General features: G+C 39.5%; 1 protein-coding gene across 1 annotated transcript in view; it reads right to left on the reverse strand.

Annotated features, from left to right (window-relative positions):
* Positions 1 to 457: 457 nt before the first annotated feature.
* Positions 458 to 16,959, reverse strand: part of LOC110958749 (phosphatidylinositol transfer protein cytoplasmic 1) — an 82,955-nt gene continuing 66,453 nt past the window's right edge. The window contains exons 4-9 of the mRNA XM_051945374.1: positions 13,302 to 13,309; positions 11,866 to 11,937; positions 8,411 to 8,506; positions 7,587 to 7,742; positions 6,802 to 6,865; positions 458 to 4,362 (exon numbers count right to left, since the gene is read on the reverse strand). Of these exons, the coding sequence (XP_051801334.1) occupies positions 4,007 to 4,362; positions 6,802 to 6,865; positions 7,587 to 7,742; positions 8,411 to 8,506; positions 11,866 to 11,937; positions 13,302 to 13,309 (752 nt within the window). The 3' untranslated portion in view covers positions 458 to 4,006. The remainder of the gene's footprint in view (positions 4,363 to 6,801; positions 6,866 to 7,586; positions 7,743 to 8,410; positions 8,507 to 11,865; positions 11,938 to 13,301; positions 13,310 to 16,959) is intronic.

A 16,959-nucleotide genomic window follows, 5' to 3' on the forward strand; every position in this document is an offset into this window, starting at 1 on the left:
GTATATTGGTGTCTTGTAAACCCATGAGGGTTTGGCATGCTTGTGTGCATGATATGAAAATAATCAATCAATCAAAATGTATTTGTAGAGCACTTTACAACACTCATGGTGACCAAAGTGCTTTCTGGTTAAAAACAAACAATAAAATAAGAAATAAAAGCAGATTTAAAAGAAAGCAACAATAGAACATGTCAGAAAAATAAAATCAGATAAAATAAGATAAAAAAGAATAAAATAAAGAAATCAATCAATCTATTTGAAAAAAAAGGTCTCCAGAAATTCATTATATGTGACTATGATCATTTTTTTAAAAATCTTTTTATCAGCTGACAGTAAAGAAGGAAAAGATCAGGCATCAGCAGTTCTGCTACAGCAGAAAGATACTGCCAATTTGCAGTCTTCACACTAAGGTTTTTAATGAGAAACATGCACAGTAAACAGAATGAAGAGTACACTGTTTCAATAGCTACTAAAGTTTATTTGTCCAATTCAGAAAAAAAAGTGAAACAATAATTACAACAAAGAACCAAATTAACTTCAAAGGGCAGTAAAAATATGACAAATACATAATAGATAAGTGGAAAAACTGAGAGCAACATCCAGCAGCTAAACAAAAATGGCACTTCTGAGGTCTGTTTCACAAAGCAGGATTATAATGAAGAAAGCTGGATAAACCAGAACCACACATGCACCTTACTGCAGTACAATGAGCCGTGGTTTTACTCAGCAAAGTGCTCCATCTAACTCAGTGATTCTGGTTTGTGAGACAGGTCCCAGTTTTCAAGGAGACAGCACAACAGTCTGGCCCGAACACAAACTGCATCAGGGAAGGAGGAGTGAAAGGCTTGGTCCTTCTATCCATAGAAATAACGCTAAACTCATGTTTAAAGACTTTCCTTCAAACAATACAGCAATCACAAAATCAAAGTACAGCAGGTTTACTACAAAAGAATAAAAGAAAAAAGAAAACAGAAAAGCCAATCACCTCTCAATTAACACGGCAGGTGTACGTCAAAGCAGCCACAGCACTAAAAAGAAAAGCTTCATTTTGTTTTACAACTAGTAAAATAACTTTGCCCTGCAGGGTCAGCAAAAGCAACTGGATAGTCAAAAGTGCACCACTACAATGAGGAGTCTTGATTCTTGATTTAGAAGAGTAAACTTAACTGAACTCAGCATCCTCAATAGATGACAACAACTTCATAGATACACATATTAAGCCGACCCCTAGATCAAAACAAACCTTTAAATCATGTCTGTGGAAAAGCAATCCTCATCACATAATCACAAAAGAAATTCTCTCTCCGTCTATTCTAAATCTTTGAGCACATTCATGACACATCAGTAACGAAACTTGAAACAGGTTCAATGTAAGAAATCTACTATATTAATCATTAACAACAGTATTTACAATACCTAATGTGTTACTCTTTTAAACAGAGCAGAGCTTAATGTTACACAGTTGGATATTTTGCATTATATTAATAGCCCATGGTAGATCAAACATGTCCCTGGATCTCTGTGTTCCTGACAAGAGAGGTGGTCAATACCAGAGTTGCAAGTACGTATAATCTATACATAATAGATCAATGCTGAGGGCCAATAACTGGTATATAGCATTTTAATCCTCAAAAGGCAAAGACAAAAGCTACAATTACAGATAAATAGCTACAGTTTGTTTTTTTTTAACAAAAGCAAGTGAGAAACTGTACAAATTATTACAATATTGTATGGCAAGACCACTGAGGACCTTCTCTTTGACCTGCTCTCTTCAAAGTTACTACGCTGTATTATAGGACTTTGGTCCAATAAACCCAACATGACCGTAATGTAACACATTCCTTCATTGTCAAATAAGGTGTCAAAGACTGGAAAGTGCAAAATGCATTTGCGCTGTAAAGTTTGTATGCAGAGGGGAACAAAAAAAATGATCGATTTCCTAAAACATAATAACAAGTTAGCCCTGTTACTTGAAAGTCTGATGATGTACTTTAATACGATTCTTTTGATCTGATTATGTAGTAATTCAGCTACTGTCTGTGGGGTTGCATCCCAGTATTTTTCTTGGATAAATGCAACATTTGAGATAAAAAAAACGGGCAAAAAAACAAAAAACAAAAACTGCAATGACAGTTTGTGTTTCTGTAGCTGAAATATAAGAGAGTTTGGTTTACACACATGTAGGTGATGATACAATTGTTGCATGCAGAGGCACTGAGTTCAAAGAGTTTATAGGCCTACAGATAATTCTCTGGACATGCTTACATTTCACTCAAAATCTGCATTTTCTATCATACAAAATTAGTACAGATTTCCAATGTAAGCATTCTTTTTTTCATACAATTGCATCCTCAAATATACTGCCATCCATTTACAGTATATCCATATATACTTCTCATAAAGTGTATATATGATGGGAGCATTCCATGCAGCATTTAAAAACCTTTTCTTTGAATAATATCATTGTACGCAAAGGGAGAAGGGAAAAGGTGGGGGTTTTCATCTAAGAATAAATTGCTATCCTAGTCTATTTGTTTCACCTCTCGGGATTAAGATGGCAACTAGTAGCCCAACACAAATAACGGGTCACTGCAAAGGATGTTCCTGTTTTGAAATAGTTTACTGCTCTCATGAAAGCACCGGCTCCATTACCAACCAGCACTGGCAAAGCAAAAGTGTAAGCTGTTCTGCAAATGGTATGCACCTAATCAAGCACATACTCAAGTCAGCTTGATGCATGTGCCCTTCTCAAACCAATCAGAGTTTCCATCACCTCCACTGTGCACGAAGAGTAGTCGTGATTTTTTAAAAAAAAACTCCTCAAAATGGCTGTATTCCTGCATGTGACACAAATGTGATTTGCTGATTCAGTCGCAGTGGATCACATTTATGTCACATGAGATGTCCAGCATTAGTTTCAGGCAACAATAGACTTTGTAATTATAAAGTACTTTTGTGGTACTGACCTCTCAGTCAATTTTAATAAGATACACATAGAAATAAACTTCAACAAGTTCGGTTGTGTTATCATTAACCTGTCGTGTTTGAGACGCAAGTGCAGATGTAACAGATTAATCTAAAACGTTACTGCTAATATGCCAAAGGTTTCTGATGTGTAAACAATCCTAGGGTTAGGGAGACAGGTATAGTACATAGAAGAGTTACTGTATTATAATATCTGTGGAGGTATAAAATGCACGTGTTTGGCAACAAGCAGGGAGAGAAAGATACAGTGACATCCCTGCTTTTGGAGTGCAGGCCAGGCAGAGTCGGGGAGACCTGAGGTGTGTTCACTCTATGATTGTACTTATCTTGCATCTCTTATATAACTGGACTTTGAAATGGAAAGGATGGATACAATCTTATCCACATGCCAGTTTGGACGGCTCAAGAGAACAGTTAGGTGGATTTTATGAGAATACTTGGCTGTCTTTCCAATGTGTGTTATTCTAGTGGATTACATTTACTGTGCTACTCTAGTTTGTGTCATTCAGTATTTTTTAAATTAATGCCAACAGTCATTTCACTCACTGAAAACGGATAGTATTTGTCAGTCAGTCCTTTCCACACTTTGTCAAAACGAATAAACACCATTGGCTCTGTGGTGTTAAGGCAACTACTTCAAAGTTAATGGCCAGTTTGTCTGATTGAAGAAATTATATCTATAGACACAATGAGAAGAATTTATTTACATCAAATAAAGAACTGCCACTCAACAAAAATCACTACTAACGTTGCTTGTTTTGCCTAATTATCACATGTGGTTCTTAGAATAAATGCGGCTGGAACAGAAAGTCAGCCATGTCAAGATGGCTGAGCCTACAGCTGCCTGGATGGCATCAATGACACTGATGAAGACTTCTAGAGTGATTGTTGGATACTGGATATGGCTAGAGAACTTGGATGTCTGGGCACTGGTGTTTGGAGGTCTCATCGGGCTCGTAAGACATAGGGTCTGGAGAGAATAAGTAAAACAAAGGGTGGGGGATAACATTCCAAGGTCCCTCTACTGCTCGTCCATCTCAGCGAGGTCGGAGCTGGAGGGTGGCGTGGATGACTGGAGGTGGTTTGAAACGGGTACCGGGCTCAAGGTAGAGCTCTGGGGGGTGGTGCTTGGAGCAGGGTCAGGAAGGGTCAGGGTTTCCGGAGCAGACTTTTTGCGAGGTCGGTCCTTTGGGACAGAGAGGGACTCTGGCGCATCAGTGCACATCGGGGTGGAGGGGGCACTGGCGGGTCCAGTGAGGGCACAGGAGGACAGGGGCGTCTCACTGATGGAGATCGACGGGGGAAACATCCCAATCTTCTGGTTGGTGGCCTCCTGGATGGCGCGCTCAAACTCTCTCACCTCATCCATCGTCATGTCTGGATTAGAAAGAGATCAATTAAGACCAAGGAAAGGAAGAGATAGAAAACTGTATGAGAGTTTTTCTATCCTTTAAAGCTGAAAAAGAACAGAGATTCGCAAACAAAGAACAAGTAATGTTTTAAAAGCTCACATAATGTTTCATTTTCCTAAGCAAGCCAACCCTTTTCACGTAAAAACAGCAGTTTTAGTGATCACATTCTTTACATTTTCTAACCGTTCACGGATGCACAGTTTGTCTCATTGTGGGACAGAATGAGTGGATGTATGAGGACAGTTATATGCAGCTGTGACATCTTCAGGGGCAAGTCACCAACTGTTCAAATATGAGACAGAGGAGGGACAATGGAGTAAAGAAACAATGAAAAAGACACATACGCTTGCTTTGTCATGGATCTCTATGTCATCCAGTGAAGATGGGTTTGTTGTGGAATGCTCTTGCTGCTCATGGCAAACTTTAATGTTGGTTTTCTCATGCATTTGTCTCTCGTAATCCCGCACGTCATCCAGTGTCATATCTGGAAGAAGGGGGGGAGGGGTGGAACGGGGATCGAAATGTTGGTAACTCCTCTACAATGGCACTCCAGTTGTAAGACAGGCGGCAGGGTGTGGAATGGGGTGAAGGTGGCAAAGGCAAGCTTTGTTGAGTTGAATGTTTTAGAGGTTTCAGTGCTAGCTTCCCAGGACCCAAAGAGTGCACAGGAGACAGCTAGACAGACCCGAGCCACACCAGAAAGAAGGATGGATGAGGTCAAGGATGTGTCACGATTCAGGAACAGCGTGAAAAGATTGGATCAGTGGAAGCACAAGACAGGAACATCTGCAAAGTCTTACTAATTCCACAGGCAGAAAAAAATAATCATTCCACATGTGAAAAACATTTCAGGAGTATTTGAAAAAGCATCCAGGCTGCAGGGAAATGTGATATTAAGGTTAGTGGAAGTGATGAGGAGAGAGACATGTTTCATGGCAAAGATAATGGGCTTGTTCACTCTTTCCTACAGCTGCAGCTCGGTCAATGTGTTGCAGCCACTTCTGGGCTGCAGCACAAACAGGGCCGCCTCTTGTGCAACCAGGCACTCAAGAGAATCAGACAGAGGCAGCTTACATGTTCTAGTAAGTGTCTAATTTGTCACTGGTGTGAATTTCCAGATATTTCTTCATGTAAATGCAGTCAATTGGTTTGATAATCCTAGCCACATATTTTACTGATGTCAAGTTTCAAATACAGTTTTAAAAAAAGCGAGAAGCTATTAATATAGAAACTAATACATGACTGTCTCCATCATGAAACATGAAAGAATGTGCATTATTAATCACTGTGGAAGTTTCAACTGAAACAACATCCATGCCTGGAAAGTGCTATAGTGCTTGTCATTTGTTGGTTAGTGGTAAGAGGAGGATCCATGCTATTAGAGAATGAACAGGACTGCCAGTGGCCAGGTTAACCTTCTGAACCCCAAATTGCTCTGCATTTTGCTCTTCACATTTTGTGGGCTCATTTTTCACTGCAATAAAAAGTCTTGCGCCTCTCTGTTAACGGCACAACCATGGCTTAGAGGTACAGAAAAATCAGAATGTCTTTTCAGCAGTCTAACCATAACGTAGAGCCATGAAAAAGTTACATTTCTCTATGTACTTTACAAACATTTGAAAAACCTGGAATCAACATGTTATTTTTTTTTCAAATGCCCACCAGTGCTACAAAAACGGTACAAAATTGTAACTCCACATTATTTAAATATTAACTATCTAAATGTATAATATATACTAGATAATTATGCTACATTTGGAAGAGGTGACAAAAATGTAATGGTTATTTCTAATTTGTTTCCATGCTCGTTTCCTGTCTGCTTTGTGAAACACAGCCTACAGTTCAGCCCAGTTTAGCTGAAAAGCCACTGAAATTTTGTCACATTACCGTTTACTGCAACTGAATCTCTGTTGGCTTCACAGGGGTGACAAGGAGTATAGATTTTTTTTCTTTACTTTTTTTACTGAATCTGGTTAGTGTAAACAGTGACAATTCAAAGCTTAAATTCTGACAATTTTCTGGATGGATGACTAGTTCAAAGATCATCGGAAAACAAAAACCTCACTATTCTTTCTGTTTCTGAAGTTTCTAGTGCTGATAATATTGCACCATTCCAAAAATAACATGCCTTTCAAACCCACTAATGGGTTTTGGGGTTCAGAGGGTTACATGCCTGTGAAATGATTGTTCATGCATGTTGGTAAATTAACAGGCGATCAGATTACAGTGATACATACAATTTTAAAGAATAACAGTAACATAACCATAAGAAGGGCTGTAAAGTACATGTTAAATGTAAAGCTTTTCAAAAACTATATATACAACTATGGTATACATGTTCAAAGCTTCTTTAGAAAAGGCATTAAATGCTTTAATAACTTTGAAAATGAGCTTGCAGACCTACCTATCCACTCATCTACCCAGGCAAAGGCCTGTCTGTGTCCCAGCAGCAGCACATCTCGAACCACCTATAGCACAAAGCAAAGATGGTCGAACATATTTTTATACTTAAATATTGAATGGTTAACTGTTTAAGCAAAAAGAAAAAATACAAGTGTCATTTTTTTTCAGGACTGTAAATTGTAAACATGGTATGAAACAAACATGATGAACTACACACATACAGTAACAAATTGCAAATATTCATGTAGGTTTCACTTATCATTATCAATATTATTATTTTCCAAAGAAATAAATCGTTTGTTAAATGTAACCTTTAAGTACATTTTATTAATTTTATATCTTCTGTCCATGTGTGTGTGTGTGTGTGTGTGTGTGTGTGTGTGTGTGTGTGTGTGTGTGTGTGTGTGTGTGTGTGTGACATTAAACAATAATCCTGATGAAGTAATACTCTCTATTTTTATGATTAAAGAAACCTCTTCTAAATGATTTATATCCTCACTAAGAACTTTTTGGCTCAGGAATGCCACAAACAAGGTATAGGGAAGAGCTGACTTAGTATTTTGATGGCATTTTAATAATAATACTACTACTAATAATAATAATAATAAAGCAGAATAATGTCAGTCTTATCATTTAGGTAGCACCAAAAGGTTTGGGTAAAAGGATCTAAAGAAATAAATTTAGTCTAACAAAGCAAAATATCTCAAAATGCATAAAATCGTGAAAAATCTGAGGAAGTTGAACTATAGTAACAGGCCAACGTCTATCCTTCGGTTGACGTCTCACCTTGTGTACAAACTGCTCCACTCGTGTCTGCAGGCCCCAAACCTCAAACTTGACAGTGACCAGCTTGTACGAGCACATGATGGGATCCTGCGTATCCCTCCAGCCTTCCTGAAGCATCCCTCGTGACGTCTTCTGGGACTTGAAATATCGCAAGTCCTGCAATGGTCGGGGGAATGAGCACACACATTTGATATTGCAATAATTAACTAAAACCTCCAGGCAACGTTGTTTCTGTGTCCCAGTGGAGATGGACTTAAGGGAAGGTCTAAATTTAGATGCATGATTGCAATGCCACTATTAAATACTATTTGCTTTAAGCCCTCTATTGGTTGGGAAATCTCAATCAGGGCTCAGTAGAGCTGAGGCAATCTGCTATGAAACAGCTATCAAGACCAGCTTTCTTACTTCACAGATTCTGAATTAATTAAAAGGCTTTCAAACTGCAGACGAACGCAAGTGAGAGATGGGAGAGGCATTTAAAGTAGCGAGTGCAGCTGCATGATAAGTGGGACTGAAGTCTCAAGTCCCAAAAAATTTGTACTGGGGCGTGTTTGGACATTAACAGATGGCAATAATACCAAATACGTTACTATTCTCCTTCTGAGCATCCTCCTAGAAGAGCTTTTCCACTGGAAATCATGGGACATACAGTAAACCTGCTTACAGAGAAAAAGCAATCTAAGGAAATTCACAACACGATAATCCTGCCGCTTCTAAATCACACCGTTTTACGACTGCTTCCAGATTTAACCGTACACTTACACCACCTCTGCTGGTGCTAACACCCCACAGCCATAAGCATCTCCACACATACACAAGCTCACCTCAGACTCTTTATAGTAGCGCTCAGGGATCTCATCGTAGGCGATGTCGACGAAGCACACCTCCCTCTCCTGCTCCTTCAGCTCGGTGTCGAAGATCTGAAAACAGAACAGATCGGTGTGCCAGCATTAGCAGCAGCCTCCATGTGTCGATCACAGTAACCCTCGTGCATAAAAACACGTCAGAAATATACTCAAGTGCGGCGCCGAAAGGTATTCATACTAATGCAAGTGCTTGATTGCGCTTCTTGTCACATAAATTCCACTCCTCACAAAGCCACTACAGGAATGCATTGTAATTGTCTACACAACCATTAGGGGTTGCTCTAAACCCGGGTCTTCAATTTGATGCTGCACTAAATGACACAGTGCTGACTACAATTACTGTGTCACATGTGGATAAGTCAGCTGACTGCAGAAAAAGTGATGAACGCAACCATCCTTTTTCCTTCTGTGCTTTAACTATTTTTCAGTGTTATTCCTTGATTGTTTCTTATGCAGCCGATTATTTTACATTCGGCTGAAGTGAGTATAAACATTTCATGCTTGAATGGATGCAGCATATTATTACATTAATGCATGTATGTGTTCATATTTATTTTTAGTCCATCTATAATCAAAGGTTAAAGGTCACAGGCTTCATTTAAGGGATTCACTTTAATTCATCTACAGTACACAGGCAGGCTGCTTGAAGTTTTTTCAGATATTCATGGTCAAACGCCAAATAAAACTGGCAAAACTTTGCTCTTTATGACCAGAACAACGCTTTCTAAACGTTTTGATCACAGTTTTATGGCTCATGGACTAAACGGTGTGGCACGTAAATCATTTGAAGGGTACAACAGCTTTCTCAAGATGCTCTTGGGATGGAAGGTAAAAAGAGTAGGAACTGAGAGGAAAGGTGATAAAAGAAAAGATGATTTGCGTGAGAAGATGAGACCAAAAAGAAGAGGAAAATATCTGCAGCGAGTGTTTCTCTGCAAAATGGAAATCAGTGAACGCAATAATGAATCAAAGGCAAAACTGAATTTGATGCAACTATTATAAGCTTTAGAAGAAAATCCCTGCAGCAGCAAACATTTTCTGTAGACCTCTCAAAAGACAGTTGAGCAAAAAGACTTCAGGCATTGACACAGAAAGTTGATTCACAAAGGAGGAGGTTGGCAGAGTGAGAGATGACAACAAATGAACAGTAAACTCATTGGCAGCTTAAATGAATGAAGCACACCTCAACTGCAGACAGAAAGATGTCTCGCATTGTTTTGGTTTGCACGTGCACAGGACGCACCTACTTTTACCTTGGAATTAATTATAGGTCTTTTACTGCTTCTCGCAACAGAAGAATATTCTGTCTGTCGTAGAAACATCAATTCAATCAAGGCAGTTTCAAAATCTATCTGCCCCTGGGCTGTACCCCGTTAGCTGTCTGCACTGTTCTACTGAGCAGGCCAGCATTTTTTGCCACACTTAATCTTGTCAGATTCTTCTGTGCATACAACTGTCGCAAACACAAAATGCAGGCAGTTCACGGTCATTTTAGTCATATTTAGTTTTATGGATGAAACAAAAAAACTTAAATTGTATTGAAAGGCGTATAAAGTACAGCACGGCAACAAGAAGAATAAAGAAACAGATGTGTTTTCTCATTTTGCTTGCTGTGCGGTTTAGGAGCCTTTGGAGGGATCACAAGAACAACAGGAGTCTACATTCGAGCGTGCTCATACGTGTGTGTGTGTGTGTGTGTGTGGAATCCTGTGTGTCATGTACCACACCCTCCATTTAAAACGTGCATCATATCCACTCACACACCCACTCACTTCCTGTCCATATATCCACGATGTTCCTCCCTCACTTGCACCATTCCTTGCTTTTCTTTCATTTTGCCCCCTCTTTCATCCCTCTCTTTATCTCCGATTCCTTTCCATCACATTTCAGGCCTTCACTTCACTTCCCTCACTTGTTTTTAGAGCTTACACAGTGTGAAGACAACTCGAGTGTATGCTATGTTATAAGAATGGACACATGGGGAGACTTGTTTATGGAGCCTGTTGTCATATTAAAATATTCCAAAACAAAGCCGCACACCGCTGCATTCTAATTTCTATACACACATCTGATGAAGCGGTTGTACAATGTCATTAAACATGTAAAGCCTCTTGTTTATATGCCCTGAAGATGTGACAAAGTAGTGCAGCTGTATTATTGAATCACTGTCGTTGGGAGTGTGCACGTGGATCACACATTTTACAGTTGCTTTTAGTAAAATACTGTCACAATCAAACACACACACACACACAAACACTCATTTACGGGAGACAGCCATGATTTTGCTTAGTTTTTAATCCATGAAATCCATCTGCTTGAAGCTATTTATTTTGTTAAAATGCAATTTAATCTAATTAATTTCATCTGTCGCATTGTCTTGTCAGATAAAACAAGCAACAATCTGAACCATTCCCACGTGTTTAATGCGCTGTGACAGCCTGTCCATTTGTGTCTTCCTGCTTTATGAGCGCTTACAAACTACTCAGACATGCCAACGCCACACTCGAAGCTTTGGGAGCCATTTGCAAAATATGAAGATGCAGTAAGATGAAGCTGCCAGCGGCCCGCCATGATATATTTCAAGCCGTTTGTCTCTTGCACACCGATCCTACCATTCCTCTTTCTCAGTGTCCAAGCATTGGCAGCCTTTCATTTGATGACTAATACCTTTATAAAGTGGAGCGTGGAGAGCGAGTAGCCCAGCAGTCCAAATGAAATTAACTGTCCAACAAGTGGAGCAGTTTTTGGCAGGCTCTCAAGGCTCATGTATAGCTGGCATTATGCTATGATGGGATTGCACATGAGGGCCAAATCTGCCAGGATAACTTGACTCGCATAGCTTTTGCAGACATCTTGTTTTCTACCATATGTACGCTGTGTGCCGTTTTGTTTTGAATTGGCTTATTTTGCTTTACGTATTTCTGTAAAGAGAAGAGAGAGGAGCCAGACAGCGCGGTTACATTGAGCTGAGAGATTTGAGTGGGAGTGATTAACTGACCGGGCTGACATTAGCAGTATTGGTGTTTATATCAACTGAGGAACATGATATAGAAACAGGGCGCATGTTGTTGTAATTAAAACTGGTTAAATATGATAGTCTTTATTTTATTTCAGCAGTCAAATATAACTTTCAGCCTCTAAAATCCAGCACTGGCTAGGCTATTAGTGGAGCAAATTACCATGACTAATAATAGGTATGGGGTTTGCTTGTTTAGCTCAAAATCTCACATTTGCCTGAAACTATAGGACACCATCTGCCCTTTGGCTATCTGGAGCAACTCTGGAGAGTGCATGCAATTGAGAGCAGATACACAGAATATTCATCCAACACTCCTTGTTAGAGAGCTCCATTGAGCATGTTTCAGGAAACACCCAAACCACAATCCAAAGCTCCGATCACACAGTGCACTCACATTGTCATTGCATCCTTTGTTGTCCTCATATTTTGTCTCTATGTGGATGGAGAACTTGGGCAGGAATGAACACTGTGGATGAAGAAAGGGAAAAAAAACAACAAATCTGAAGCCTTGCGTATCATAGTTGTCGCAGTTTGCAGTTTTTGTTACATTTTAAAGAGTAAAAATAGAAGAATAACAATGAAAAAGCAAGCCTTATGTGTCACACTTGTCTTTTTCTGCGTTTTAAATCTTTTAAAGAGTAAAAATAGAAGTGGCAAGCAGTCTGTTCTATTCTGACACTCTTGTGATAATCAACTCAAGTTGGCTTGTCTGGAGTTACATTTGAACTATTTTATGAAAGACACTTGTATAAAAGTTGCCATTGCTACATGCTTTGTTGTAACATTTTTCATCACCGCCGCCTGTCAAAGCTGCTGTTGGAACTTTCTGTATGTTTGTCTTCAGTGTACAGTGCGAAACCAATTGAGCTGTGACAGTGCAATATTTCTGCTTCTACCTCTTGTCAAAAACAACAAAAGAAAAAAACAATTCAAGACTTTTGTGACTATAAAAAAATAATAATCTTGCATGGGTGTATTTACACTGACTCATACATGAACACAAAAGGCTCCCACACATAAATGGAGACAATATCGGGCATTCTGTCGCCGTCACATTAATGTCCTCTTTCCCCTCTTCTCCCCACACCCTAAAGCAGTGTGACTCACAGCGCTGACATTTCTCACTCTGCCCAGCAGAGGCCTTATAGCTAAACCTAATCATGTGCACGTGCGTCTTAAATGTGTCAGCTTGTTTTGCCAGAGCTTCGTTTGTTCCAAGGGTTAATCACAGGTCACATGACCAGCTCTGCTTGTTAGCCAAGACGTGCTCACTGCTGGGTCTGTATGTATGTGTGTGTGCTGCTTTGATCACTGCAGACGAAGACGATGCAGGTTTTGTCGCTCGCAAACCTAATTGTTTTTCATTTTGTGAAAGAATTCAGTAACGGCCAGATAATGAGGCTACACTTGAAACAGCATAATACTGAATAATTTAAGTCTGTAAACAGACACTATTAAAGAAAGAGTGAATCACAAATGCTTTAATATGTTAATGTTTGCATTTCTGTGTCATTTGACATTTCAAGCTGTCATATCTTTCAAAATAAAGACAAGATGACTCAGTTTAGAGTAAGCACACAGCCGTGATGTTGGACAAGGCTAATGTTTTCCATATTTATGCTCAAATTAAAGTTGGAGAAAGAAGATTTTTGGTTTTCTTAAAGTTTTGCATCATTTGTGGCTACAGATCCAACATTACATAATCAAGAATTCACTTATTTTATTTCTTGCAATGCATTCCATTGGCTCTAAATATTTTAAAAAAACAAAACAAAAACGCTTGAATGGCTGTAAAATAAAACATGTGAAATGTGCACTGGGGATACTTACAGTGTATTCTTCAGATAGCATCGATGGGCGTCAGGTCAGAGCAGGGAGAACACAGCAGAGACACAATTAGTTTCACAACCTTCAAAGAAGGGTTTTCACAGCATGACAGAAAATGCTAAGGCCATGACGCACAAAAATAAATGTGACACATATAGAAACTAGAAAATCGTGACTGTCACACACCGCACATCATCCCCTCCTCGATGGCCTTCTTCTCAAATGCCTCCGATCAAAAACAGATACCTTTTTATCTATGTTTCTCATCTTGTAAGGCTCCTCTTTAATGATCCGGATTATTAAAGCATCACAGGAATATGTTCTGGTACTGCGGCTCTGATCGTTGCACTCCTGATTACTGGTTGCTTGCAATGTGGGTGATTCACGCAGAGAAGCTTATTCCACTGCAGCGCTCACTGCGAGTCAGCGTGGCTAAAAAAGCATTTGCATCATGGCAAAACTGTCAACATGTGTCGGCTCTAACATGTTCATGTGTCAGTCGCATGTTCGTGTTTTCTCACATCATGCGTTCCCAGTAAACTGAAACGGTGACAAACAGAAAGCTGCAAAGCTGTGACTGACGGTGCGATCAGTGTGTCATCGTTGCGCTCCTTCGAGAATTTCATTAATAAAGCTCGATCTCATGTTATCTTACTTGAAAATGTTGCGTGTCAGCATTGTGGCATGAATCCATAGTTTCTGCTGTTCTGATCTTTCGTGGTTTATATTAAGACAATATTAATTGATGTTGAAAAATTCTCCTTCCTCTTATCTACAGGAGCTTCTGGACTTTGACATTTAACCCCAAGCAGTGTCTGGGGCCTTTTCTATTACGGTCACATTTTTACTCACTGTGGGCTCATTTTTCACTGCAATATAAAGTCCAGCATCTCTTAAACCAGCACAAAAATGGCTAAAAGTGGAGAGACTTCATAAATGTTTTCTGTGTAGCATGACACAGTTAAAATGTCATATATAATTTTAAAAAATTGGAACAGTGAACGTCACACTTACAAAAAGTGGAAAAATAATGGAATCAACATGTGAAATATTATTTCACAGGTCTTACCAAAAAAAATGGTACTTACTACTTACATTTTTAGTTTGTTTCCGTGCTTGTACCTTCTGCTCTGTGTAAACACAGCCTGCAGTTCAGCCCAATCAAGCCAAAAAGTCCCAGAATTTATGTCACATAACTGTCGGCCACAACTGAGTCATTAAAGCTGCTGTCAGGAGTTTGAATCGCAGCGTCTCCCAAAACACTGTTGGTCCCCCCCGCCCTCCCTCTGATTTCGCCCCTTTATTTGTGCACGCGCGCAGTACATGAGAGAAGTGCCCGGAGTGCTGCAGCATCTGGCCTGTTTTGCTGTTTTCCACTCTTCTACATTTAGCACATTTAGTAAATAATAAAGGAATTACGTTAGAATGCTGTATTGAGTCTAACTTGTCCTAATACCAAAATAACATGAATCTGCTAGGACGAACGAGTAAAGTTTCAACATGTGATTACACTCGTGTATCCCTCTTGATGACATTGTTTATCAAACTTAGTGCATTTACGCGTGTATATGTGTTACATTGTTTATTTATTTCTATCTAGAGTTCAGAATTGCATGACTCCTCTGACGAAGAGTATGTCTCAGACGCCCCAACATCTTCCTCCAGAGGTCGGGCATCTAAACGAAGCCGTCAGGCGGGCTATGGAGGCCGTGGTCGGGGAGCGACGCGAGCACCCCGAGCCAAAAAACGTCCTGCAGTCTCTTGGCCTGACAAGCCGTGGGATTGGTAACTTTTCTGGAAGTTGCTGATCCCTGATGCTCTCTCCTCCACAAGCAAAACAAATGTGCGCGCGGTTGCGTAGTGCGTAGCTCGCCCACCTCTGCATGGGCTTGCTTGCTGTGCGCGTAACCGTTGATTGACAGCATGACAAAGCTGAAGCTCGAACTTGATTGGTCGGCAGCGACCGGCGCTTTTTGGAATAACATGGGGGTCTATGAGAGGAAGGCGGAGCTCAGGAATAAATTTTCATATCGCGTCATACTAACATTATATTATAGTATCGAACTAGACTAACACATTTAAGCTTTGTTAAAAAAATGATACATAAATTGAAAACAAACGGAAACTCCGGACAGCAGCTTTAATGCTGCGCAGTTGCGAGAGATTTAAAAAAAAAAAAAATTCCCCACAGAATCTGGTTAGAGCAAATAATTTATTTTGGCATTTTTTAAATTTTTTTTTTTAAATGAGACATGTAAAATTTGTGGATTTTTTTAGAAAATGTCCCAATCCAAATTTAAGATTTGTTTAAGGTTCTCCACAGAACAGCACATTAGCAAAACGTAGTTCAAGGACTGCCGTAAAGTACAAAAATCCAAAGATTTTTATCTTTTTTACGGTTCTGACATTGATAAATGGTGTGTTTCATGTTTATATATATATATATATATATATATATATATATATATATATATAGACACACACATATATATATATACACACGTGGACAAAATTGTTGGTACCCCTCAGTTAAAGAAGGAAAAACCCACGATTCTCACTGAAATCACTTGAAACTCACAAAAGTAACAATAAATAAAAATTTATTGAAAATTAAATAATCAAAAACAGCCATTACTTTTGAATTGTTGATTAACATAATTATTTTAAAAAACAAACTAATGAAACAGGCCTGGACAAAAATGATGGTACCTCTATAAAAGATTGAAAACTATTTGACCAGAGTGACATGATTAACTCAGGTGTGTCATTTAATTGACATCACAGGTGTATCCAAACTCATAATCAGTCAGTCTGCCTATTTAAAGGGAGACAAGTAGTCACCCTGCTGTTTGGTGAAAAGGTGTGTACCACACTGAACATGGACAACAGAAAGCGAAGGAGAGAATTGTCCCAGGACATCCGAAAAAAAATTATAGACAAACATCTTAAAGGTAAAGGCTATAAGACCATCTCTAAACAGCTTGAAGTTCCTGTGACAACAGTGGCTCATATTATTCAGAAGTTCAAGACCCACGGGACAGTAGCCAACCTCCCTGGACGTGGCCGCAAGAGGAAAATTGATGACAAATTGAAGAGACGGATCGTTGGAATTGTATCCAAAGAGCCCAGAGCAACCTCCAAAGAAATTAAAGGTGAACTCCAAGGCCAAGGTACATCAGTGTCAGATCGCACCATTCGTCGTTGTTTGAGCCAAAGTGGACTTCATGGGAGACGACCAAGGAGGACACCACTGCTGAAAAAAACTCATAAAAAAGCCAGACTGGAATTTGCAAAAATGCATGTTGACAAGCCACAAAGCTTCTGGGAGAATGTCCTTTGGACAGATGAGACCAAACTGGAGCTTTTTGGTAAGGCACATCAACTCTATGTTCATAGACTCAAAAACCAAGCATACGAAGAAAAGAACACTGTCCCTACGGTGAAACATGGAGGAGGCTCAGTAATGTTTTGGGGCTGCTTTGCTGCATCTGGCACAGGGTGTCTTGAAAGTGTGCAAGGTACGATGAAATCTGAAGACTATCAAGGCATTCTGGAGAGAAATGTGCTGCCTCGTGTCAGAAAGCTTGGTCTCAGTCGCAGGTCATGGGTCTTCCAACAGGACAACGATCCAAAACACACAGCCAAAAACACCCAAGAATGG

The sequence above is a fragment of the Acanthochromis polyacanthus genome, chromosome 3 (assembly GCF_021347895.1).
Source record: "Acanthochromis polyacanthus isolate Apoly-LR-REF ecotype Palm Island chromosome 3, KAUST_Apoly_ChrSc, whole genome shotgun sequence".
Lineage (NCBI taxonomy): Eukaryota > Metazoa > Chordata > Actinopteri > Pomacentridae > Acanthochromis > Acanthochromis polyacanthus.